The sequence below is a fragment of the Ovis canadensis genome, chromosome 8 (assembly GCF_042477335.2).
Source record: "Ovis canadensis isolate MfBH-ARS-UI-01 breed Bighorn chromosome 8, ARS-UI_OviCan_v2, whole genome shotgun sequence".
Classification (NCBI taxonomy): domain Eukaryota; kingdom Metazoa; phylum Chordata; class Mammalia; order Artiodactyla; family Bovidae; genus Ovis; species Ovis canadensis.
This window is the reverse complement of record NC_091252.1, coordinates 68,047,066-68,074,103: the sequence shown is the minus strand read 5'-3', so window position 1 is coordinate 68,074,103 and position 27,038 is coordinate 68,047,066. Positions and strand designations below refer to the sequence as shown.

Below are 27,038 nucleotides of genomic sequence, written 5' to 3'. Positions count from 1 at the left end.
GCTCATCAACTAATATTCTTAGTCATGAATAACAGGTAAGTGGTTAGACTTGTGCCCTCACATCCAGTCCCATAAAATCCCTTTGGGTGCAGAAGGCCAGTCCTGGATATTTAATCATGAAAAAGAAATTAATTGATCATCTTTAATTTAAAGATATGATTCAGAGGAATGTATTGTAAATATAGAGCTTTCCCAGGTGGTGCAGTGGTAAAGAATTCACCTGCCAATGCAGGAGACTCAAGAGATGCAGGTTCGATCCCTGGGTCAGGGATCCCCTACTGGGGATCCCCTGCAGGAAGATCCCCTACAGTAGGAAATGGCAACCCACTCCAGTATTCCTTCCTGAAGAACCCTATGGACAGAGGAGCCTGGCAGGCTACAGTCCATGGGGTTACAAACAGTCAGACACGATTGAGCATGCACACACTAACTGTAAATATAATCATATTCAAAATTAGCACAGAGATATACTTACATGAATAGTATTTATCTGGAACATCAGAGGGTCTCAGTCGAGCTGCAGGTCCATATACAACTTTAACGTCTTTAGTATCTCCCAAGTATTTATTCAGATACACATATTTCTTACAACTGCCTTGTTCCATGCCTAGGAGAAAAAAAAAATCCCCAAACATGTTGCAACCTTAATAAAAAACTTTTAACATGTAGGACAAAATTTCTTTCACTCTCAGAATTAAAGTCAATAAACATGAGGTCAGCACTCACGATGGGCTTTCCTAGGTGGCGCTAGTGGTAACGAACCTGCCTGCCAGTGCAGAATACTTAAAAGATGTGGGTTCGATCCCTGGGTCAGGAATATTCCCCGGAGGAGGGCATGGCAACTCGCTCTAGTATTCCTGCTTGGAGAATCCCATGGACAGAGGAGCCTGGTGGGCTACAAGTCCACGGGGTCACAAAGAGTCAGACACGACTGAAGTGACTTGGCACACATCCAACTATCACACTTGTGACAGCTGAACATCTAACAGGTGAGGCTTAGAGTTTCACATACATCTACCGCTTCACTTAAAGCAAAGATTTTCCCTTCTCTTCATCCAAAATTAGTTCAGTGTTTCTTATCTATGTATTACAATATTTGTATGTGAATGAGGAAGAATATCAGAGTTTTAGCCTGAATATGAAAGCACAGTTATTTTCTCAGAATCAACTAGTATATTAACTAGGAGTATAAAACACTCGTCTCATTTTCAGACTGAAGGCTTCTTCAGAATACATCTTCTTAGGACTGTTTCTAGAAATAGTTTTCAATAATTATTTCTGAAGCAAACAATAATAACAACAAGAACGAACAAAAAAAAGAAGCTTTTTCTGATTTTCCTGTATACACATTGCTTTTACAGTCCCAAGTCTGCATACAAACATGTTCTAAAGGTCACACTAACTAAGAGTTAGATCAAAATACTGCCAAAATTAACACATACTCCCCTTAAAAGTCAGATTTATCATTCTAGAGAAAATAGAAGCAGCACATAATAATCTGTTCAAAGTATGCCAAAAATGTTTAGAGTAGATTTACCAAAATTTAATATTGAAAAAAAAATTGTTTTAATTCTCCAAGTTCCTGATGTAAGTCTTCCCCAAATCAGGAGATAAGTGCGTTGTGGTTAATAAGCTCTTAGGTGTCTGTGAGTTCTGTGTTTCACTTGTATGTTATATTTAATGCAGTGTTTTCTAAAGGTTCTCCACAAGAAATAATTAGCTATAAAAGTCAGAGGAAATAATAAAACATTAATCAATCAAGTCAACTTCTGGAAGCTCCATTTAACCTGAAGGATAAATGATATAAACCCAGGTTACCATGATCTGAAATAAGGATGAGGTTCAAGCATCTATGCAAGTTCAGCTCCTTCAGACCATCCATCAGCATGCCAACCATGTTGTCAACTCTCTGCAAAGCTCTGATGACCTAAGAAAGGGAAACAATCTCATGTCATGCAGTTAAAAGTATTCACGGAATGCTTCTTAGAGTTCTGCGTACTTAATTTTTTAAAACTAGAACTTCTAGGAAAAAAACTCATTATTTCCAAACAAACTGCATTATTTTCCATACAAATGTCACAAGGACACAGAATGGCATATGGTTTTGGCAAACTGCCTTTGGTATTTCTCTCCTCCTCTCTCCCAGCAAAATCACCCGAGGGAAATTCTTCTGCAGCTTTGCCTATAGCAAACCAGTCTAATCTTTACTTGTAGTCCGTGTATTTTACTTTATTACGAAACACGCTCTTTTGACATGATCTCACATTGATTGAAAGATAGCCAAGTAACATGGACTGGAATTTTTAAGTATTAAGATAAAGTAGGTTTTTTAATGAGCCAATAATACTAGCATTTAACCAAATTTAAAAATTAATGAATATGATTTGAAATGCAATGGACTGGACCCTGAATGAAGATGAATCAGAAAAGCAGTTATGTTGGTAAATCTTTCAGTTCAGTTCAGTTCAGCTGCTCAGTCGTGTCCAACTCCTTGAGACCCCATGAACCGCAGCATGCCAGGCCTCCCTGTCCATCACCAACTCCCGCAGTTCATCCAAACTCATGTCCATTGAGTCAGTGATGCCATCCAACCATCTCATCCTCTGTCGTCCCCTTCTCCTCCTGCCCTCAATCTTTCCCGGCATCAGGGTCTTTTCAAATGAGTCAGCTCTTTGCATAAGGCGACCAAAATATTGGAGTTTCAGCTTCAACATCAGTCCTTCCAATGAACACCCGGGACTGATCTCCTTTAGGATGGACGGGTTGGATCTCCTTGCAGTCCAAGGGACTCTCAAGAGTCTTCTCCAGCACCACAGTTCAAAAGCATCAATCCTTCTGTGCTCAGCTTTCTTTATTGTCCAACTCTCACATCCATACATGACCACAGGAAAAACCATAGCCTTGACTAGACAGACCTTGGTTGGCAAAGTAATGTCTCTGCTTTTGAATTTGCTATCTCGGTTGCTCATAACTTTCCTTCCAAGGAGTAAGTGTCTTTTAATTTCATGGCTACAGTCACCATCTGCAGTGATTTTGGAGCCCAGAAAAATAACGTCAGCCACCGTTTCCACTGTTTCCCCATCTATTTGCCATGAAGTGATGGGACCAGATGCCATGATCTTCGTTTTCTGAATGTTGAGCTTTAAGCCAACCTTTTCACTCTTCTCCTTCACTTTCATCAAGAGGCTTTTTAGTTCCTCTTCACTTTCTGCCATAAGGGTGGTGTCATCTGCATATCTGAGGTGATTGATAATTCTCCTGGCAATCTTGATTCCAGCTTATGCTTCTTCCAGCACAGCGTTTCTCATAATGTACTCTGCATATAAGTTAAATAAGCAGGGTGACAATATGCAGACTTGACATATTCCTTTTCCTATTTCGGACCAGTCTGTTGTTCCATGTCCAGTTCTAACTGTTGCTTCCTTACTGGCATACAGGTTTCTCAAGAGGGAAATCTTTAGTGAACAGAAAGGTAATACTGGTCTTAAAATTTATATGATCTGATAATCCATTACAAAATGATCCTTAGAGTTACCTGTAGCCAAACTCTCCTAGAGATGGATCTTGAGTGAAAGAATAAAAATATTAGCATCTGGCCAATTGTTTAGACTAACATAAGAGGTATGGGAAACTTTCCTCAGTCTAGTGATGACAGGACCACACTGTCAGCCATGCATCTCCCACCTCTAAGAAAGAGCATCTCTGCTGAGCTGATGGACAGAATCAATGCAAGGCACACAGGGTTGTTAACTACCCTGAAGTCACTGGAGATAGGTTTTGCTGGAAAGAGTACAAAGGGTGGAGTGTGACAGGTCTCATTTGAAATTAAAAATACAGAATTTATCTCATCATTTGTTCAATTCAGCACCGTAGATAGTGTAAAATCAAACAATGCTCCCAGTTCCTTTTGATTAAAGTGCATCTTTTTGGTTTAATAGAAATGTCCTTAATACTCTTTCCAGAAATCATGGATTCTTATAGAAAGATCAAGAAATCTGCTTCAAAGCAAGGTTCAGTTAGATGCTACCAGGTTTAATGGAAAAACCACTAATAAAAATGTACTTACTTCACTGCTGACTGGTCCGTAAGAGTGACCCGAAGAATCTGGTTCTTCTAAATACAGAGTGTAAAAGTGTGGTCTAAATCAAACAGTATCAAAATGTAATATTTTACGAACACATTGTAAAACAGAATAGAAAGAATAATTCAACAAATGATAGTGAATAAAATTTATTCAGCACTGGGGTAACATTTCTAAAAGTGCTGAGAAATAATTTACATGTTTAGAATTCTTCAAAACGCGGCTGTAATAGTCACTAAAAAGTTCATTTGGATACAAAACCATCATAGCCAACAGCAAAGTTTTCTGTCATCTATTTAAAATATTCAGACATTTGAATAAAACAAATGAGTATTTTATGGTGGAAATTAATCATCTACATACCTTTCATCTTTAGGAAGCTGTAGCCACTTAAGAACAGCTAAAATTCTTTCTTCAAATGGTATTGAACTAAAATGAAAGATAAAATGAAATAAATATGTGACAAGTGTTAGGGTTTAAAATATCAATGTGTGTCTTACTGAAAACTGCATTCAGAGAGATTAAAACAATTCAAGACATCAAATGTGTTTGAAGCAATATAAGAGTTTCATCTGAAAACTTAAAATTCTTTTCCTGACCTAGCAACAAACATTAAGTTTTTACACATATGAAAGTTGTTGTTGTTGATTATTGTTCAATTACCCAGTCATGTCTGACTCTGCAACACCACAGACTACAGCACACCAAGCCTCCCTGCCCCTCACCATCTCCCAAAGTTTGCCCAAGTTCATGTCTACTGCAACGGTGATGCCATCCAGCCACCTCATCCTCTGATGTCCTCTTTTCCTTCTGCCCTCAATCTTTCCCAGCATCAAGGACGTCAGTGAGTCAGCTGTTCACATCAGATGACCAAAATACTGGAGCTTCAGCTTCAGCATCAATCCTTCCAACGAGTATTCAGGATTGATTTCCCTTAAGATTTACTGGTTTGATCTCCTTGCTGTTCAAGGGACTTTCAGGAGTCTTCTCCAGGACCACAGTTTGAAGGCATCAATTCGTTGGCATTCTGCCTTCTTTACAGTCTTGCAATCATACATGACCACTGGGAAGACCATAGCCTTGACTATATTGGACCTTCTTTCGGCAGAGTGATGTCTCTGCTTTTCAACACACTGTCTAGGTTTGTCACAGCTTTCCTGCCAAGAAGCAATCATCTTCTGATTTCATGGCTGCAGTTACCATCTGCAGTGATTTTTAGAGCCCAAGAAGAGGAAATCTGTCACTATTTCCACCACCCTCCTTCTATTTGCCATGAAGTAATGGGGCTAGATGTCATGATCTTAGTGGTTTTTTTTTTTTTTTTAATATTTAGTTTTAAGCTGGCTCTTTAACTCTTCTCCTTCACCCTCATCAAGAGGCTCTTTAGTTCCTGTTCACTTTCTGCCACTGGAGTGGTATCATCTGCATATTTGATGTTGTTGTTTTTCCCGTGTATCTTGATTCCAGCTTGTAACTCATCTAGCCCAGCACTTCTCATGATATGCTCAGAGTATAGGTTAAACAAACAGAAAGTTTGTAAAAAAAAAAAAAGAAAGTTGTAGTCAGGTCTAAAAATTTGCTTCCCATTTTTCTACCTGAGGATTTTATTCTTGTACCTCAGAATAGGAACTGCCATGTCATGAATAACCCACATGTCAATATACTCTTTAAAGGGGACCTCATGAAGATGAACTCACTCACTGATGACTCTCAGTAAAACTGGGAAACGGACATTTGTTGGGCAGACAGTTCTCCAGGCAACAGTTTCTGGGCAGAATGAATGATATCTTCCTCTGGGCACAGAATTTTGTTTACAGGTCTCCATCAGAGTGCTTGCCCAACCCCAAGTACACTAGGTTGTTCCTTGAGAAGGTCTCTATCAGAACTTGAGAGGCCAGAGAATGTGTATCACTACTCTGCAGAATTCTCCAGGTCTAAGACAGTGCCTGGTGCATAGAATCTCAATTACCATCCATGGAATGAAATTAATGGCAAATAACAAGGTGCTCACACGAACCACAAAGAATTAACAGTAGCCTAAGGTTACCAAAGAAAATACGCATTTCCTGTTTGGAATTTATGAACTTTCCCTTTTGTCCCTCAAATACACTACTGTATTGGTTTTATGACATAAATTCCCCAAGTATAAGCCAAATTATTTTGCTACTCTCACTAAAATAATCCAAAGGGAGTCTTCCAGAAAAAAGTTGTGGTTTTTTTTTCCCCACAATACCTCATGGATTTTGAATATCACAGGGAGATTACTCTAATCAGTTCCACTATAGATGGAATGTTTAAAAAAGTAATTTGAAAATGCAGATCTAGAGGTGCCATTAATATCTTCTTTCAAATGGTATTTTTGGACACCAAAGGGTCACTCCTACCCATGTCCTTTTAATACTTTCAGCTCCTTCTCCTAGTTCTTTCTTCCTGGAATGAAAATGTTCAGGACCCCTACTTTCACCAGGACTTCAATTCTTATTCCTATCCAAAGATCTGAATGTAAACTCCAACATGTTACCACCAGTGCTTTCTAGAAAACCTCTAGAAAAAAAACAAAAAAAAAAACAAAAAAAAAACCCTCATCTAGTTTTACTGTCTATCTACCATCCATTTAAAACTCTTTGAAATGGAGTTCTTATTTTGATAGGTCTCATTTTTCAGATAACATATCATTCAAATGCTAGAACTCAGGCTGTGATAAGAAAATAAACTGTTCTATGCTATAGGTCCCAGAAAAAGTACAGTTATACATACACATTATAGATTTTATAGATGTCTGGGAAAATTCCTTTAATTTTCACATCTGATCCTGGCCAAAAAAATGTGCCTGTCTTCAGGCCTTGATTTTTAGCTGTGAGCCAAATCTGGAGAAGACAGAGAAGGAAAATTAGGAAATTATGTAAGTATTGATTTCTTAGGAAACTGTGTTCACGCAACTGCCAATGCTTTCCTCTCAAATGCTAGAAAGTTTTGATGTCAATAAGCTCTAGCAGTTAGACTACAAAACAACCATGTAATGTGACTTTGAATAGCAGCAAAAAGAAAGTAAATAATCAGAAATTAAATTAACTTAAAGAATATAAACAACTGGTAACTCCTGCAACTTTTATAGACTTGCTTCTACTTAATAAGCTTCTGTTAAAAGAAAAAAAATCACAAAAAAAGAAAAATTCACAAATATATATATCTTTTTAACTTATTGACACATTTTGCTTATGTAACTTAACATTTATTGAGCACTTATTATTGCCAGTTACAGTTCTAAATGGTACTCCTATAAGCAACTTAGATTATTAATTTAAATACTGATCACAATAACTCTATGAGGTGGTTAACAGAATTATTTACAGTACAGAAAACTGAGGCACAGAAAGAATACTTTGCCCAAAAATCACAGTTTTAAATGTCAGAGCTAAAAATCTGAAATTATAACTTGCAAATTAACATCATGCTCTTTTCCTTCTAAGAGGGATATCAAGACTATTCAAATAGACCTTATAGAATTGTTGTGGCAATTTTTAAAAATTAAAAAGGAGAACACATCTAAATCACAATCGAAGAGAATCTTCTAAGTCAGCAAATGCAAACAATGTCATAGTTTACTCCTGAAGAAACAATTAGCTTTGTGTAGATCAAAGTATTACCCCCAGATTACTGCTCTTTGCTACTAGGACAAAAAGGTATTATTAAGCAGAAAAGAAAACTGGCTCAGAATAACCTGAACCCTACTCTGGAATAAAACATACAAAGATATAAGCTATATTAAGAGTTATCTGCATTTACCTCTATTTGCATAAGGATTGCACAAACACAGTAGATTAAATAGGTTCTTAAAAACTCCAGAGGATCTGTCATTTTACTCTGATAGAAACAGATGAAAATAATAAAAAATAATTTTAATAGCTAAATTAAATAAACTCACTGGTTCTCCTTTGTACCACTCTGGGTTAAATTTCTCTTTGCTTTTAAGTGCAAAGTAAGCGTTCATTTGGGGATCATACATTTTATTGTCAATGATGCCATGGGATTCTGGATAAAGTCCCTAAAAAATATAAAATACAAGTTTTATGTAAGTTGTGAGTTTTTAATGTTAAGGTTACAGAGAGAAATATACAGCTGAAGCTACAAGGAACTTAACCTAGCTTAAGGAGAGAAGAACAAAACACTGCCTATTATCAAAATACAACCACTGCTTAAGGTTTTATGTAGTACTGGTGTTTTAATCTATGTAACAGGAGAAAATAAATTAGGAATGGTAGCAGCCTCTTAAGTTTGAAAAAAGTACTGAGCTGTCCTTTTGGATTGCTCAGTGAAAAATTTCTGCATAACAAAATCCTTTTTGATTGGGTCCAAGAATAGCTTGTACCAATATAAGTCAAAGTATTAATTCTCTGGCTTCAACCTTGAGGCCTAATGAATTCTACATCTTTTTTTTTTTTTCTGGATCCAAATTAAATCTGAAAGTGAAACAAAAAGAGAGCTGTAATCACATCTAGAGTCAGGCAAAGTGGTTTGCTTAGCCTCATACATTGAAATGATTGGAAAGACGGCTGAGGACCCATGAGTGCAGACAATCTGGTGCTCAAATAAAGTAAGCTAAAAACTAATCAGAAAGAACAGAACCTAAGAATCTTAAACTGAAAGGGAATTAAGAAATCATTTCTTGGGGTCTTCAATCACCTCTTTTCACATATGGGAAATGGAGACCCAGAAGGTGAAGTGACTTTCCCAAAGTCACAACAGGTTAGTAGAAGAACAAGAACCAGAACCTCAGTTTTCCTGCTTAACTACACAATGAAAAAGAAGTTATTTTTTTCTGATCTGAAATCTGATTATTCTCTTGAAAAATGTTATATTTACATCTCACTTTTGTGAACATAAAAAATTGAAATGCAGAGCTTACTGTGACAATGCTGTAGTGATTGGGGAAAGTTTTTGTTGGATATACTGGTCTCATGTTTTTAGTATATGTCCCACAGGTTTCTACAAGAGGAAAAAAAGATTGTTATTAAATACAACTGACAATCTGTTTCCTTCATGTAGCGTTGGTACCACAGACTTCTGAGTAGTACTAAAACATGAATCCAGAAGGAATTTATAACTATATAAAAATTCAGGGTGAATTACAAAGCAACATTGTGGATTCAAACTCAATTCTGAGAGCCAGTTTTTCTTCTTAGTTAAAAAAAAAATTAAAATAATTAAGCCAATGGAATCTTTATCCCATACTTACTAATAACATTAAGTTCCAGATGGACCATAATGATGCTTGCTAGATCTTTGCTATTACTTGGTGGTAACATATCTAAATACAAGATGCAGTTTTTAAAAAAAAAAAAACAAACAAACAGCCAAAACAAAACTATAAACATCCCTAGTAGCTAACTCAGCAAAATGAAAACAAGAATGAAGCAGTAGCTAGGAGGACAGTGTCCCACCCCAGAGTCCAAACCAGTTAACTCTAGACAAATTCAACACTGCTTTAATGACTAAAGGCATCTTCTGGCTTCAGGTATTAATTCAAGAAGGACAGAAGTCAAACTGTTCCTGATTTAGCCCTAGCATCACATTCCTCTTCTGCCTCTACCACTGAAGGAACATATAACTAATGATTCTAGCATTTCGATACCTCATACCTGAAAATATTCCTCAGGCTGGTACATGTCTATCTATCTCACTGCATTCCAAACAGTTCAGAATTACAGGCTACACTTCCTAATTACCCAAAGCAAGGACTTAAGTTAACTATGTATTGAGTTCCTTTCAGCTTCACATATAGGTACCTAAGGCTCCTTAATTCTGAACTCAGGATATTGTATTTGATGCTATGGAAACAAACTTTCCTCCTGATGATAACAAAGGGCCAGATGCAAGCTTCAAAGCCCGTGAGCCTGGCTGATAAAAAAGTCTTTCTTGTCCATGTAAGCTCTTTCCTAGAGACTTTTATGTCAAATGATTATTTATAAACACTACTTTCTTCCAAGTAGAAATTGAAAACTGAAATTTTTAGAATTTCTCCAAATAACATTTTCTTACAAAAGAAGTATAATAAATGTACCTATGTGATTATGGAGAGTAATTTTGACATTTAAATATTCAAGTCCAGTAAATAATGTCTCAGAACTCCAGAAGAACACCAAAATAATGAATTTACTTATTTCCATTTCAGTCCAGTATTACACTGTGGCTATTTATATATTGATCACTGATAACAAGTAATGTTCTTCAGCTTTTATACCCATATTTAATTTTTTATTTTTTCAATAACAATGATACAAGTGGTACCCATATTACTGGTGGTTAATGTGATTTAAAACTTTTGCATTCATACTAAGAAAAGACTATTCTACTACTGCATTATTAACTTATAAAATAATCATTTAATTAAGGCTTTAATTGAGATAAAGAAATTGAAAGGATGCCTCATGATACCAAAGGATAAATAACAAGTAAATATTCTATGTCTGCACTACTAGATTCATATAAGAAATAGCTTCAGTTTTTGAAATTCTACTTTAAGATATAGTCATATTAGATAAATAAGTATTTAATAGTTTGTCCACAAAATGAATCCAAAAGTCTAGGAGGAAAAAAAAAAAGTATGCCTTATCCTTAACATTTGTAACCAAGGAATAAAAATCCCAAGATAATCATTATTATCTTAGGGTTATTTAAAAGGCAGTTTTAGAACAATTATAATATTAAAGACTAGGGTTTAACTCTTTTACAACAGAGAAGTTTGGTAAAACAGATTCTGCCATATTTTTCCAGAAAGAGACTGCCTCCTCAGTCTACTGACACTGTGGCACTCCAATAGTATACTCTGAAGTTACTCACTCAGCTTGCTAATAACAGGAAGAAGTCCACCCCAAGTGTGCAAATATTCTGCCCTGAAACCATCCAAAGAAAATAAGAGGGTAGGAGGTGTTTCGAACCTGGGTAATGAGAAAGAAAGAAAAAAATGTGTAAAGAAGGAAGACACAGATCCGGTGAACATTTTCCACTGAGGTAAGGATGTAATCTAGGGTAAACTAACAAGCTCAACAAGCGTATTTATAAAGAATATTTTAGAAGTGTCTATATTCATATATATGAATTTGTATGTCATCATATACATTATCAAATAGTACTGACTGAGCGCTCACACCATTTTGAGGCACCATACAGAGACCATCATTTATGGTCCCTGCTAGTCCAAAAGCTAGATGAAATGCAACCAAAATGCAATAATATTTCTCCAATTTGCAAGAGAATAAATATTAACAAACAGCATATTCTAAATTATGTTCTTGTTTCTACTAGGACAGCTTTATAATGTTTAACAGTTTGGAAAAATCATTATTTTAAACACATATTATATTTCTGAAGATTAATAATTCAAATTATATAGATCTCAAGTGGAACAAAGATAAACATGTCTAACACGGTCATCAATTTTCCACTTTTCGAATTCTACACAAACCTTTCCTGATGACCTTATAAACATAAGGTATTGTATAAAATACTTTAGACACAAAGTAGAAAGTACAAATTATAAAAATTATGTAACATCTTCTCATAGACATGTTATCCTGAAAATATATAAGCGAAACAAAAAAATTATTTTTTAAGTTATAAAATAATTTGTTATTAAGTTCAACTTGAAAAACTTCAAATGAAAGTAAATATCATTTTTTCCTAAGAAGGAAAACACAAATTCTTCCACCCAACACTCATGAACATTAAATATTCATAACCTCTCTTTTTTTTTTTCCAGTTTCTAGACCAGGAGTGGGAAGTGGGGGGTGAAAGCTGGGGGGTCAGGGGAGAGGGTCATGCCATAATTACTTCTATACCACCAACGCCAAAAGAAGGCCTAACTAAAAATAATATTTATTGAACCAATGAATAATTATTACTATTTTTATCTTTTCAATTTGGAAAGAGAAAGAATGATACTCCTATAAAAGAAAACATCAGTATCTCAGAGTATAATCTTACCCTGCTGGGCACTGTGGTTCATCAATGCTGTCACATTCTTCTTCTGCCCAACTTTTCTCCCCTAAAATGTTTTCAAGAAGTACAGTGAGTTGAACACATTCAACAGAAACGATGGTCATGATATTTGTGAAACACATTAGGACACGCTCCAAAAAAAAAAAAAAAAAAGTTAACAGATACATAGATCATGTGGTGTGATTCTCAGGGAATAGAACAAATAGAGAGTTATTCTATTTCAAAATAAGAGTTAGTTGATATCAAGAATTAAAGAATGAATTTATAATTGCAAGACTAAAACATACTGCTGTATTTGTGAAAACGTGAAGGTACATTTTCCATTTTCAAATTGTCATTAATAATATTTTCAGCCAAAATTTATAACCCTACTTCTATCCACCCAACAGAATCTTCTGCCTTAGTTCCACTCATATAGTCAAGTTCTGCCAAAGAATTTCAAGGAACCCTGCAACACCTAGGCAAGACATCATAGTAACACCAGCTTACACAGAATCTTAGGCACTAACTTCTCTCAAAGTCAGGCAGACACTGTCCTTGTTTACTATGAGAGAACCTGCTACATAGTCAGCCAAGACTGTGAAGTGATTGTTCCACAAATACAGCATTAAATATGCAGCTAATATCAAAACAACATGAGGGTGCAGTAGCAGCAGAGTGTATGACTATAGATAAAAAAGACTAGCCGTGCGTAGACAATCATGATTATTAGGCTGGGTGATACAGCTTTATTACATAGTCTCTCTATTCAGGTGTATATGTTTGAAACTTTCTTTAATAAAATGCTTTTAAAATATTTTTTCAGCCAATATGGCTTGTCAATAACTATGACTTCTACTGTAAAAAATACACCCATGCTAACCCCCTCTGAGACCCAGGAAGATGTCAGCCTATGTCTGAACCTGGTGAGGGCACAACCTCCTGACCTCGGCACACAGATCCGTGGTTGATACAACAGTCTCCCTTGTCCTTGCAGTCATCTGAACAGGAGCAAAGGCTTCGGGACAACCTTTTCTCACCACACCTGAATTTGCTGCAAGTCCATATCCGTTCTAGAAACAAATGTCAACATAACACATTTTATGGTTTAAATTCAACATGTCCAAAATGAACACAGAATTGTCTTCTAGAATGTGATCTATGAGGATGATGGACCATTTCCTAACCCTCAGTGACTCACAGAACTTTCCACCACAGTGGTCAATGTGAATTAACAGAAAATATGCAGGCAACAATTATTATTTCACTACAAATCCAGAGTCTCATCATTTTAAAATGTAAACACTGAATGAGAAGCAAGTCCAAAAGAGAAGGACTATATGTATTAATATACATATGGTTGATCATTTTGCTGTAAGGTAGAAACTAACAAAACACTGTAAAGCAACTATACTCTAATAAAAATTAATTAAGAAAATAAAAAATAAAATGTAAACAGACATAACTTTTATTATACAATTCCCATGGCAATCTTGGCTTATTCCACCAGTCATTGCCAGAGTTCTCCAAATTTATCTAAATCTGGTTCACTCTCATTTAAATGTTATTATTGCATGGGCTTCCCTGGTGGTTCAGATGGTGAAGAATCTGCCTGCAATGCAGGAAACCTGGATTCAATCCCTGGGTCAGGAAGATCCCCTGGAGAAGGGAATGGCAACCCACTCCAGTATTCTTGCCTGGAAAATTCCATGGACGGAGGAGCCTGGCAGGTTAAAGTCCAAAGTGTTGGATACGACTGAGTAACAAACACTTTCACTTTCATAGGTAAAGAATATTAAATCAAACTTTTCACAGTCTGGTAGTTTTATTTTAAAGTTTAAGTGGACATCTTAAGAACTCTTGCTTTAATAAGCCCATAACAGAAAGAGTCATATATTTTTAATCAGCCTTTTTGAACTTAGGTGAAATGCAAATTAGACTATATAGGTTGTCAGTAAACACTGAAAACCAGCACAGTGCTGCCATCCATAAAATTTTTAACAAAGGCAAGATATGTAAATTTTGTTTGTGTCAGGAAATATAAAGGACAAATTTTTTAAAATCTCAAATGGGTTTGGTATATCACATACCTAAAAGATGCAGAACTTTCCTTTGCTCTTTTACCCCATCTTTTCACCTGCACATTTTTACCTGGTTCTATACACGTCTCCTGGTAATCTAGACAGCAGTTTCCAAGGTCAACACAAGCAACATCACAGCGGCAGTTTCCAAATGTTCTCTCAAAACAGCGACCTTTGCAACTTTTAACTGAAAATATCGAATGAGTTAGATGTTTCTAATCATTATATAATTACAAAGCAAACATCAACTAATATACCCTAAGTTTGGTATTAAGTAGGTTGAAATATTCTTTTAGAAAGCACAGATGGGATGGGCAAAAAGTTAACCAACAATCTTTTCACAAATATCTATAGAAAGTGATGCAAACAGAAGGCAGTAACCTTATGTATTGAGTTTGCAATTTTATCTGTTGCCATAGAAACAAAAGATAATTTTTTTGTTTTATATAGTATAAACCCTACAGGGGCTAATGAAACTTACATACATATAGAATATTAAATAAAGGAAAAATAAGAATAGCTTGTTCTGAATATTTTATGTGGGGTTCTCTGAAAACTGATAATCTCTGAAAACTTCATGAAGAAAAAGAATACCTGACTTAGGTCACCCTCAGTCTGGTGTAAAGAAGTAATGTGTTTGTGCAGAACATGTTCTGCAAGACTCATCTCCCACCACAGCTGATTTGTCCATTGAACCTTCAGCCTGGCTCCCTCTGAGAAGCTTTCCCAAACTCCCCAGTCTAGATGCTTTTTCCATTTTTTAAAGTTTACATGAAACCTTATCCTCCCTTTCAGTCACTTAATTTCATTTGTAACTAGATCATTTGGTTAATAACCCAGTCTCAACCTGGACCACAAACTTCTTAGGAACACAGGCCACACCTGGATGCTGCCCAGCACACTGTACCCCGGGTATCCAGCAAGAGCCTTGACTACAGTTGGTACTAATAAGTTTTGTTAAATGGACAAATGTCAGACGTGGAAGGAAAACACTTTGCACTAAAAACAACTTTACAAGACAAGGAGAATGAACGTATGGACACCAAGACGGGGAGGAGGGGTGAGATGAATTGGGAGATTAGGACTGACACACACTATTGACTATGAATAAAATAGATAACTAATGAGAACCTACTGTATAGCTCAGGGAACTCTACTGAGTCTGTGGTGACCTAAATGGAAAGGAAATCCAAAAAAGAAGGGGTATATGTATAGCTGACTTACTTTGCTGTACAGCAGAAACTAACACGACACTGCAAAGCAACTATACGCCAATAAAAATTAATTTTAAAAATTTACGCTGTAACTCTTTACTAGCTATCAAGAACAATCTAGATTTAATAAAAAATTAATCAGGATGGTAAGAAAAACAATCTACTTGTAGAATAATGGAAGTCCAAAAGAAAAAAAAAAAAAAGGAATAATCCTTGCTCTTGGTTGTAATGGTCCTCTGACCCAAGAAGACACTGTCACAGAATTTAACTCATTTGATACCAGGAAAGGAAGCAATTTTCAAAACATGAAATGACAATAATAATTTCTAGGGTCAAAAACACGAACTTTCCTGATGCCAGGAGGGAAAACTATTATAGCAATAGCTATTACTTGCAGATCATTAGTATGCTTCCATTAACTTAAAAAAGAAAATGTATTTCACCTTGAGTTTAGATTAAAATTGCTGTTTTCAAACACTCAGTTTTCTTTTTATGTGCCAAACTAAACTCAAGGTGAATTACTTACTGCTTAAAGGCTTCATAGGTGAACACTAAAATATGTAGCTCCTTAATTTTACTAAACGCCGATATACTTGCTCTGAATTGTTGCTGACTAAATACATAAAATTACTACATTTCATTCATTTTAAAAATAAATGACAGCCTAACAATCACTAAATTTTATCAAAAAATGACTAATCATATAATTATGGAATAGTTGAATAGAAGGATCTGTTCAGTTTTCAAAACTGAATTCCTTAGGAATTCACCAGTGATTTAAAGGGAAGACCATCAATGATTTAAAAGGAGCAAAAATAAAAAACTACTTCAAATCCAAAATATGACTGCTACAATGTATTATGGTTGAAAGTTTTATTATTTATAGTGTTCTTTCCATGCTGGCGAGACTTCTGAACTTCATAAAATGAAAAGTGTAAGTAACAGCTTAAAAATATCACTATTGCTTTGAAATGACTGCACTTCTAAAAGACTTACAAGCATATAAGGATGTTTCCAGCTGCCTAGGCATGCTGTTTACCTAGTAACATCAGGGCTGCTCCAGCACCTAATTCCTTAGGGAGAAAAAGTAGGAGTCCCTGGATGAAGTCAGGGAGAGAGGCTCGCAGAGCCCAGCACAAGACCCTGTCATCCACATCTGCTTGTTTGTATCTTTGTTCTTTTTTGATGTTTTGAGGTTTTTCACTGTTTGGTTTTTTTTTTTTTGGTCATACCCCCTCTTTGTTGTTTTGGGATGAAGTTTTGCAAGTAGATAGTATACAGCATTCAAGAAGAATGCTCAAACTGGCATCAAATTTGCAATATCTATGGAGTACTCACCTCTAGAAGTAGAAATGGCAACCCACTCCAGCATTCTTGCCAGGAAAATCCCATGGACAGAGGAGCTTGGTGAGCTACAGTCCATGGGATCGCCAAAGAGTTGGACACAACATAACTATTGTCTCAATCACATTCTTAAGAAGGCTATTACCCCCACCCGTGCAGGGCACATACATACACTCATGCACACATGAATTAGTATACTACTTACTTTCTTTGGCACAGCTTGGTTTCAACCCAAATATGCAACCAAGGATTGTTGTTAACACACAGACTGACAATACCTGTCAGGAGAAAAAAGAAAATGATGTAGTTTCAAAGTGCTTTTATTTCTTCAAATGTTTCATTTCTTTAAATGCTTCTTGACTGTGTGGATCACAATAAACTGTGGAAAATTCTGAAAGAGATGGGAATCCCAGAGCACCTGACCTGCCTCTTGAGAAATCTGTATGCAGGTCAGGAAGCAACAGTTAGAACTGGACATGGAACAACAGACTGGTCCGATTAGGAAAAGGAGTACGTCAAGGCTGTATATTGTCACCCTGCTTATTTAACTTATATGCAGAGTACATCATGAGAAACGCTGGATTGGAGAAGCACAAGCTGGAATCAAGATTGCCAGGGGAAATATCAATAACCTCAGATATGCAGATGACACCACCCTTATGGCAGAAAGTGAAGAGGAACTAAAAAGCCTCTTGATGAAAGTGAAAGAGGAGAGTGAAAAAGTTGGCTTAAAGCTCAACATTCAGAAAACGAAGATCATGGCATCCAGTCCCATCACTTCATGGGAAATAGATGGGGAAACAGTGGAAACAGTATTAGACCTTTTTTTTGGGGGGGGGGACTCCCAAATCACTGCAGATGGTGATTGCAGCCATGAAATTAAAAGACACTTACTCCTTGGAAGGAAAGTTATGACCAACCTAGATAGCATATTTAAAAGCAGAGACATTACTTTGCCAACAAAGGTCCATCTAGTCAAGGCTATGGTTTTTCCAGTGGTCATGTATGGATGTGAGAGTTGGACTGTGAAGAAAGCTGAGCACCAAAGAATTGATGCTTTTGAACTGTGATGTTGGAGAAGACTCTTGAGAGTCCCTTGAACTGCAAGGAGATCCAACCAGTCCATGCTGAAGGAGATCAGCCCTGGGACTTCTTTGGAAGGAATGATGCTAAAGCTGAAGCTCCAGTATTTTGGCCACCTCATGCAAAGAGTTGACTCATTGGAAAAGACTCTGATGCTGGGAGGGATTGGGGGCAGGAGGAGAAGGGGACGACAGAGGATGAGATGGCTGGATGGCATCACTGACTCGATGGGCATGAGTCTGAGTGAACTCCGGGAGTTAGTGATGGAGAGGGAGGCCTGGCGTGCTGTGATTCATGGCATCGCAGAGTCAGACACGACTGAGCGACTGAACTGAAACATGTCGGTGTTGCCATGTTTCCTGATCTGGGTGTTGGTCACACGACGTGTACACTTTGTAAAAACTGAAACTGCATGTTTACACTTCATGTACTTTTCTGTATGTATGTTCTACTTCAACCAAAAGTTTACTTAAAGATTAGCAAACAAATTGATGCCCTCCTAGGTTAATGTAGTCAGAAATTTCCCAGTTGATGCAAGTGAATCCAGTCCAAAAACTTATAATTAAAGAAGAGGAAAGGAAAACCTAATAAGAGATTCAATTTTCTACTTTTTAATCCATAAAAGGTAATATGATAATATCAGATGCCTCTTTTAACAGTTTTGTTACACAAACCTAAACAGTCCTCACGTGCACTGTGACAGCTTGTGAGAATGAGCAACAGACAGGGTTGAAAGATTACATCCAAGACCCAAATGTTACCATAAACTAACTATGTATAGATTGGGCCAGGTCACTTTAACATTCCAGACACCAATTTATTCACTTATAAAATTAAAGGGCTGGACTCCCTGGATCCCTAAAAATCTTTCCAGTTCTAGTATTTCACCACCTTCTCATTCTCCAATACTCTGGACTTTGACAACTTAATATAAGTGGTTACACCATATAACTCCCAAGAACAATGACAGAAGTTTGTGACTTAGAAAAAAAAAAAGGAGGAGAAAAATCTACAAAATTCTCTTCAATATTTCTCAGTGGAATGGAGCTCCTGTGGCAGTTCTTTGGAATGTCACATTTCTAGACAATCCAACAAAATATGCACTGAGCGCCAACTACATGTAAAGATTATGTTATACATTGAAAAAAAACAGTAAGAAATACCCCAGGGAGCTTCTGCTTTTGGGGAAAAAGCAAAATCACAAATGGCTCGTATTTGGTTGCAGAATTCTATAGTGTTTAAAGAAGAAAGGCTAAGGTGTTTAGTGAGAAGGAGATCAGAAAAGGTTTCACCAAAGAAGCCTCTTAGCTGGGCTCTGCAAGGGGGAAATGGTGTGTTACTGCCAGGCAGAGCTGATGGAAGGAAAGAGAGGACAGAGCAGAGGAACCCAGCATAAACCAAGGCCTCCAGGATGGAAGGTATATGGGAGGCAGCCGATGAATAATGAGTAGCCTGCTTTTGCAGGAACAAGAATATGAAAAGGGGAAGAGATGTAGTATAGAAAGGCACTGCAGCATTTCCCAAAAACCAAAATGAAGAGGTAACAGAGCCAGGAGGAATGGGTGAATGGTGCAGGGTGGATGGTGGGTAAAGGCTTTTATGTTTTCTGAACTCATTCCCTCAAATAAAATATACTGTGTATTGACCATATGCTGGTCTGTAGACTAAGTACTGGGTACTTAGAAAAAGGAGACATGACCTCTGTTCTCAGGATGCCTGCTGTCAAGGGCCTGCAGAACTGAAGAGAAATGGAGTGGCAAGAAAACTAAGGAAGCAGGTGTAACTCATTTCAAAAGAAAACGAGGGTGAAGGAAAGAAGAGTAAAAGCACAGTAGGCCTAAAATGCAACAAGGTTTAGGTCAGTTTCCTTTTCGGGAAATCAAAAAGCTAAATGTATATACGTCCATTAAAAGAAACAGCCATCAGAAGAAGAGCCTGAACAAACAAGTAAAGAACAGCAAACAGAACAAGGTATCAACAGAGAACGCTAATAAGTTTTCTTAAGCCTTGATGCTATAAAGTGACACAAACTTATGGAAGGGTGATTCTAAAGGATCTATCAAAAACAACAAAAACTCTCTCATTCTCAACATTAAACATACAGGGAAATGAAAAAATAGTCAAACTAATCTATATTTAGCATCCTGTAATAAAATCCCACGGACAGAAGAGCCTGGAGGGCTGTAGTTCATGGGGTTGCAAAAGAGTCAGACATAATGACTAAACAATAACAACAACTTACACCATGAAAATTGAAGTTTTATTTATTTGTAATAAACCTATCAAAAATAGTTTGAACAATGCCGCATCTACATTTTATGTTAAAAATCATGAAGCTTGGAGACATATAAGAAAAGTTGTTGGAATGTTTTACCTCTATGTTAGAAGAATATTCATTTGGAGTTTCCTGCTTGTTTAGAGGATCTGAATTATTTCTTGGATATTTATTGAACCAAGATAGGTTCAAAGAAATCAATCCATCTTTTTTTTGTTCTCACCAATCTCAAATACAGTGGTATTAACATAATACATATTATTCTCTTTATCAAGTACTCATCTAAATATGTGGCTACGGGGTGAAATCCTTTTGCTAAAGGCCAGAGATGCAAATGAAAGCAATTCCTATCCTGCCAGAGAAACAAAGCATGTGGACATTAAAATGAATGATTACAATACAACTGGACGAGAGCTACAGTAGAAATATGTTAAAAAAAAGAAAAGAAAGCAAGCAAGCTGTGGTACATATACAGAATGGAGTATTACTCAGCCATTAAAAAGAATACATTTGAATCCATTCTAATGAGGTGGATGAAACTGGAGCATATTATACAGAGTGAAGTAAACCAGAAAGAAGAATACCAATACAGTATACTAATGCATATATATGGAATTTAGAAAGATGGTAATGATAACCCTGTATGCAAGATAGCAAAAGAGACACAGATGTACAGAACAGTCTTTTGGACTCTGTGGGAGAGGAAGAAGGTGGGATGATAAGGGAGAATGGCATTGAAACATGTATGATTTCATATGTGAAAGGAATCACCAGTCCAGGTTTGATGCAGGATACAGGATGCTCAGGGCTGGTGCATTGGGATGACCTAGAGGGATGGTATGAGGAGGGAGGTGCAAGGGGGGTTCAGGATGGGGAACACGTGTACACCCATGGCGGATTCATGTTGATGTATGGCAAAACCAATACAATATTGTAAAGTAATTAGCCTCTAATTAAAATAAATAAATTTATATTAAAAAATGTTAACATGCTAACAGTACAGTGGAGAGAACTGTTATAAAAAGACATCACAAAGAGAAAGCGGGACAAAAAAGGATTTCCCCTTCAATCAATAAACAATGTCTGAGTGCCTGAAATATGCATTGGATTTCAAGTCTGTGGAGAAGTACAAAATTAAAACAAAAAAGAATTTGTGGTAAAATCTCTAATCTGAGTTGATAATCTACTCAGGACAACAACTCTAGAATTTGTTGATGATAAAGACATGAGATAGTGAAAGGCAACCTAAGAATTAATGTACATAGCGACAATGTGTCACCCATGCAAAGGTGCAGAAACTATTTTTTAACTGTACAGGCTAGTGTGGTTTAGCAACATGATGCCACAAAGCCCTGCAGCAAAACTAGACTGAACCAGCCAACTCCAAGTTGGCAGATAAAGTAGGATAAATGTCACCACTTTCCATGCCTTGATTAATCTGTGTTTCCATACCCTTGAGAGCTGGACACTGGCCTTGACTCATCTCTGTGTTTCAAAAGCACCCGGTGTTGGGCAGATGCTTTGAAGTTTTACTGCGAGAGATATGTGCTTTGAGAGACACACAGTGGTCAACCGCTCTGAACTGGCCCTGACTTGACCACAGGATCTCGACTGTGCAGATGAAACCTGGAGATGTCCAAGAGTTACCTTTGCTTCATCACCATGCTTCATCTCTATGTGGGGGGAAGAGGGGAATTTGTACTCTGCTAGAAAACAAAGATCATGGCATCCAGTCCCATCACTTCATGGGAAATAGATGGGAAAACAGTGTCAGACTTTATTTTGGGGGGCTCCAAAATCACTGCAGATGGTGACTGCAAGCCATGAAATTAAAAGACGCTTATTCCTTGGAAGAAAAGTTATGACCAACCTAGATAGCATATTCAAAAGCAGAGACATTACTTTGCCAACAAAGGTCTGTCTAGTCAAGGCTATGGTTTCTCCAGTGGTCATGTATGGATGTGAGAGTTGGACTGTGAAGAAAGCTGAGCACCAAAGAATTGATGCTTTTGAACTGTGGTGTTGGAGAAGACTCTTGAGAGTCCCTTGGACTGCAAGGAGATCCAACCAGTCCATTCTGAAGGAGATCAGCCCTGGGATTTCTTTGGAAGGAATGATGCTAAAGCTGAAACTCCAGTACTTTGGCCACCTCATGCAAAGAGTTGACTCATTGGAAAAGACTCTGATGCTGGGAGGGATTGGGGGCAGGAGGAGAAGGGGGCAACAGAGGATGAGATGGCTGGATGGCATCACTGACTCAATGGACGTGAGTTTGAGTGAACTCCGGGAGTTGGTGATGGACAGGGAGGCCTGGCGTGCTGCAATTCATGGGGTCACAAAGAGTCAGACATGACTGAGCAACTGAACTGACTGACTGAGGCACAATTGGTGCCGTGTGCAAAGGAGTATGGAAAACTGTGTATGCCCCTGCTGCCCCAGAAGTCTCCACCCTTTTCCTAGAGCCCTGATGTCCTGTCTGCCTCCTGACCCTTAAAATTCCCTTACTCCCCTCCCTTCGGGGAGAAAATACCTTTAGAGCATGAACACCCTTTCTCAATTCTCTGGTCATTGAGTAAAAGCCTATTTTGCCTGCATCAAACTCAGTCTCATTATTAGAAGCACACACCTGAGTGGGAAAGAGCTCCTTGAGCAATCGGGGTATGGGGAGAGCTTTGGTTCAGCTAGGGCCCCAACAGAGAGGCCTGGTGTCTAATTTGGTAACAGATCTGTGCAATGGTGCTTTGTGCGATGCCAGGGAAGGAAATCATACCGGTCTGGGAAAGTGGAAACAATAATGGCAGTAAGCGCCATCACTTGTACAGAGCAGCAGTAATCATCCCTTCTGTGGTACTTACTACGTGCTAGGCGCTATTCTAAGAGTTTTATATCAAATCATTTAATCCTGACAGTAACACTGAGACACAAATGATTGTGTTTACTGAGTTTAAAGAAATAGCTGCAGAGAGGTTAGCAACTTGCCAAGGACCACAGCTCATAAGTGACAGGAGCAAGATTCGAACTTAAGCAGTCAGGTTGTAAAGGAGTGGGCAGTTGGCGGTGAGGGGAGGGCCAACGGAGTGGCTGAAAGGTGGTCTTTGGGGCAGCGAGAAGCTGTTGAGGCATTCGAACATGGAAGTAACATGACTGGATTTATAAATTCTAGAAAGATCTTCTGGCGACACTGTGGAAGTCTGTGCTGTAAGTCACTCATCAGCCTGCTTTCTCTCGGGAGATGCTCTGTCCTCCTCCGGTCCCTTCCTCACTCCCAGTTACTGCAACCTGACCATGCTCTGAGAGATCTGTTTATCTGTCTGCCTCTCACTGGACTGTGAGATCCAGGAAGGCATGGATTTATTTACTCATCTTGGTATTTTCCAGGCCTAGCACAGGGCCTAACACACAGACGTTCAATAACTGCTGACCTGAAAAATCAGCAAACTAATTAAACACAACTTGGAGGAAAACTATAAACCTCCCCACTTTTCTTCATGTGAGTTGACAAAGTCAGTCAGTTTGTTAAGTGCCTTTGTGTCTGCTTTATATACAGGGCGCCTATAATGAATAAAGGCAAAAAGCAATTTTTTAAGGAGATGGAAGATGGCTGGATTTGGTATTCAAATGTGACAGACCTCCCCCCTCAACTTGAAGATGAATTAATTATCTGACCACATTGCCTATCAGTCTTCTCACCTCTGACCAAAGCTGCATACTTCTGGAAAACACACTGAAAGAACTCCGACTAAGACACTGCTGGAGTCTTCAGGGGATTTCCTTTCCTAGAGGATGAGGATTAGATCCTAATGCAAAAAATCTGGTGCCAAGAAACACCCACTGGAGACTCAACGATATGAGAGGCTCAAAGATAACGTCTTGTTCTTGAAGAACTTTCCTGTGTTCAGTTCAGTTCAGTCACTCAGTCGTGCCCAACTCTTTGGGACCCCATGAATCACAGCATGCCAGGCCTCCCTGTCCATCACAAACTCCCAGAGTTCACTCAGACTCACGTCCATCGAGTCAGTGATGCCATCCAGCCATCTCATCCTCTGTCGTCCCCTTCTCCTGCCCCCAATCCCTCCCAGCATCAGAGTCTTTTCCAATGAGTCAACTCTTCGCATGAGGTGGCCAAAGTACTGGAGCTTCAGCTTTAGCATCATTCCTTCCAAAGAAATCCCAGGGCTGATCTCCTTCAGAATGGACTGGTTGGATCTCCTTGCAGTCCAAGGGACTCTCAAGAGTCTTCTCCGACACCACAGTTCAAAAGCATCAATTCTTCGGTGCTCAGCCTTCTTCGCAGTCCAACTCTCACATCCATACATGACTACTGGAAAAACCACAGCCTTGACTAGATGGACCTTAGTTGTTACAAAGTTCAATACAAAAGTTAGAACTGCTTGAGTGGATGGAGGAGCTTTCTAAAGACAAAGTTCTAACTTTGGTATAGCCTCTTACACACAGCATCATTTTAGTTACCTTTGACCTCAATGAAGATTCCCCCAGATGGCAGTGAGATCTTATATAACCGGTCAAATGAAAATGGGGAAAGAAGACTTAACTAAGGCCGGGCAAGCACATCACTTAGGGGCAAACCTCATACCCAACCACTCAGTGAAACCTATAACTCTGAAGAAGCTGACATCTGCCTGGCAGAAAGGGGTTCAGTTTCAAAATGGCAAGGGGTCAAAGATTCCACAACAAACCCATATACGTTTAGGATCAGTATACTGGAGAACCCAGAAGCTAGCATGGATATTAGCGATCCAGAGCAAAGTTTACCTCCTGCCATTTTAGGGATCTTCAGCATAACAGGAAGCTCCTCCCTGCCGATTTACTCTAAGCAAGCTCTAATCAACAAATTCTGCCTCCATTCAACCTACCTAATCCCTCAATACTAAACATCAATGAACCACCATGATTCACCCATCATTTGAGGTAAACTTACAATATAAAATGAACAAAAAGAAAAGACCTAAGATAGACAACAAAGGAAAAAAAAGGAAGAAGAGGAAAAAAATACTTAAAACAAACCCATCTAAATAGTATTGTTAATGGCATTTAAGAAGATATGAACAAATCTTGACATCAAAAGGTCCTAATATCAAGCATCCATAATAATAAATCAAAGGCTCGTACTTAATCACATCACTGTAAAATACCAGGACACTAACAATAGAAAGATCTTAAAGTAAAAGGCCATGCCAACTTCATAAAGTAAGCAGTAAAGATGTGTAAGATCTGAGTTAGTTCTTCCTTGGAGGATAGAACTAATGGGGAGGTCTGGACCTAGAAACATCTGGGTAAACTTGTTGATTTCCAGTTCAGTCTCTTCATGGGTTACAGAATTATTTAGATTTTCTAATTTTTCTTGACTCAGTTTTGATAAAGTGCCTTTTCTTGGAATTTTTCATTTTATCTACATTTTTGAATATATTGATATAAATGATTTACAATAACAAACTGTTATCTTTTCAGTATCTGTAGCATTGAATTTGTGTTCCTTTTTTTCATTCCTGATATAATTTGTGCTTTCTCTTTTTTTGCTTAAGCAGGTTCACTAGGGGTAATATTACTTTTTCAAAGAAACTGTCTTTTACTTTGTCAGTCTCTTTAATATGTTTATTTATTTTACTGATTTCTGGTCTTATTCTTATTTTTTTTCTTCCATATCCCAGGTCTAATTTTCTGGGTTTTCCTTTTTTATATATTAGTGGGTTTTCTTTTACTAAGTTGTTGATATGGATGTTTAGGTTATAGCTTTTTAGACTTCCTTCTCTTTTAATATTACTTTTATTCTAACTTTTAAACCCCTACTGCTGCTGCTAAGTCACTTCAGTCATGTCCAACTCTGTGTGACCCCATAGACGGCAGCCCACCAGGCTCCCCAGTCCCTGGGATCCTCCAGGCAAGAACACTGGAGTGGGTTGCCATTTCCTTCTCCAATGCGTGAAAGTGAAGTCGCTCAGTTGGGCCCGACTCCTCGAGACCCCATGGACTGCAGCCCACCAGGCTCCTCTATCCATGGGATTCTCCAGGCAAGAGTACTGGAGTGGGGTGCCATCACCATAACCCCTAAGACCTTGTTATTTTATAAGTTTATTCAGGCATACCCAAATATTTACAACTTTATGCATTTTAATGCATTTTTTTTCCTTTACACCTTTCATCTGGGGAATCAGTTACCTTCTGCTTAAAAAAATCTTCTAAAATTTTCCTGATGGCAGAGTCTGTCAGTAATTTTTGCATAAACATGTCTTTATTTTGTTCTGATTCTTGAAAGATATTTTTGCAGGGATACACAATTCTAGCCTGGCAACTATTTTCTTTTGGCACAGTGAAGATCTCATCTCTTTATACTATTTCATGTTTTTCATCGTTGCTATTGAGAGTTCAGTTGTTGTCACACTGAAAAAAATCTGATGTTTTTCTTCTATACCTTCAATGATTTTAATTTTGACCTTTATATTCTGCCATGTTATTCTGTTTGTTTTTTGGTGTATAGTTCTCTTATGGATTAGGTCTTTCATTGGTTTGAGAAAATTATCGTTTCTTCAGATAGTGCCCCAAATGAAAGGAAAATGGCTAATGTTATCAGAAATCAATAAACCTACAAAGTTTTTTTTTAAAGAACCAAATAAAATTTCTAGGAATAATATGAAAAACAAAGTGAACAAAATTAAGGGGTTAGGCTTCACATTAGAAGAGAGGCAGAGTAGTGGTGGGCTGCCGTCTATGGGGTCGCACAGAGTCGGACACGACTGAAGCGACTTAGCAGCAGCAGCAGAGTAGTGGAAGACAGAATTTGTGAGCTGAAAGGTAGTTCAGAAGACATTAACTAGTATGTATCACAAAGAGAGATCACAAGAAACTCTAATTCAATTCCCTATTATTTCTCCCATATTTTCTTTAAAAGATGGTCAAGAATTTTATCATCTGAGTCTGATAATACCATCATCTGAAGTTGTTGCTTGTCGTCTTCTGCTGTGTGA

At 37.7% G+C, this 27,038-nt stretch overlaps 1 protein-coding gene across 1 annotated transcript in view; it reads right to left on the bottom strand.

Moving 5' to 3' along the window:
- The window catches only part of ENPP1 (ectonucleotide pyrophosphatase/phosphodiesterase 1), a 71,722-nt gene that overhangs the window by 19,326 nt on the left and 25,358 nt on the right, over positions 1–27,038 (bottom strand). Inside the window, exons 2-13 of the mRNA XM_069599262.1 lie at positions 16,903–16,975; positions 14,210–14,326; positions 13,006–13,131; positions 12,065–12,125; positions 10,922–11,019; positions 8,988–9,067; positions 8,007–8,126; positions 6,839–6,948; positions 4,445–4,510; positions 4,067–4,139; positions 1,819–1,927; positions 476–607 (exon numbers count right to left, since the gene is read on the bottom strand). Of these exons, the coding sequence (XP_069455363.1) occupies positions 476–607; positions 1,819–1,927; positions 4,067–4,139; positions 4,445–4,510; positions 6,839–6,948; positions 8,007–8,126; positions 8,988–9,067; positions 10,922–11,019; positions 12,065–12,125; positions 13,006–13,131; positions 14,210–14,326; positions 16,903–16,975 (1,165 nt within the window). The remainder of the gene's footprint in view (positions 1–475; positions 608–1,818; positions 1,928–4,066; positions 4,140–4,444; positions 4,511–6,838; positions 6,949–8,006; positions 8,127–8,987; positions 9,068–10,921; positions 11,020–12,064; positions 12,126–13,005; positions 13,132–14,209; positions 14,327–16,902; positions 16,976–27,038) is intronic.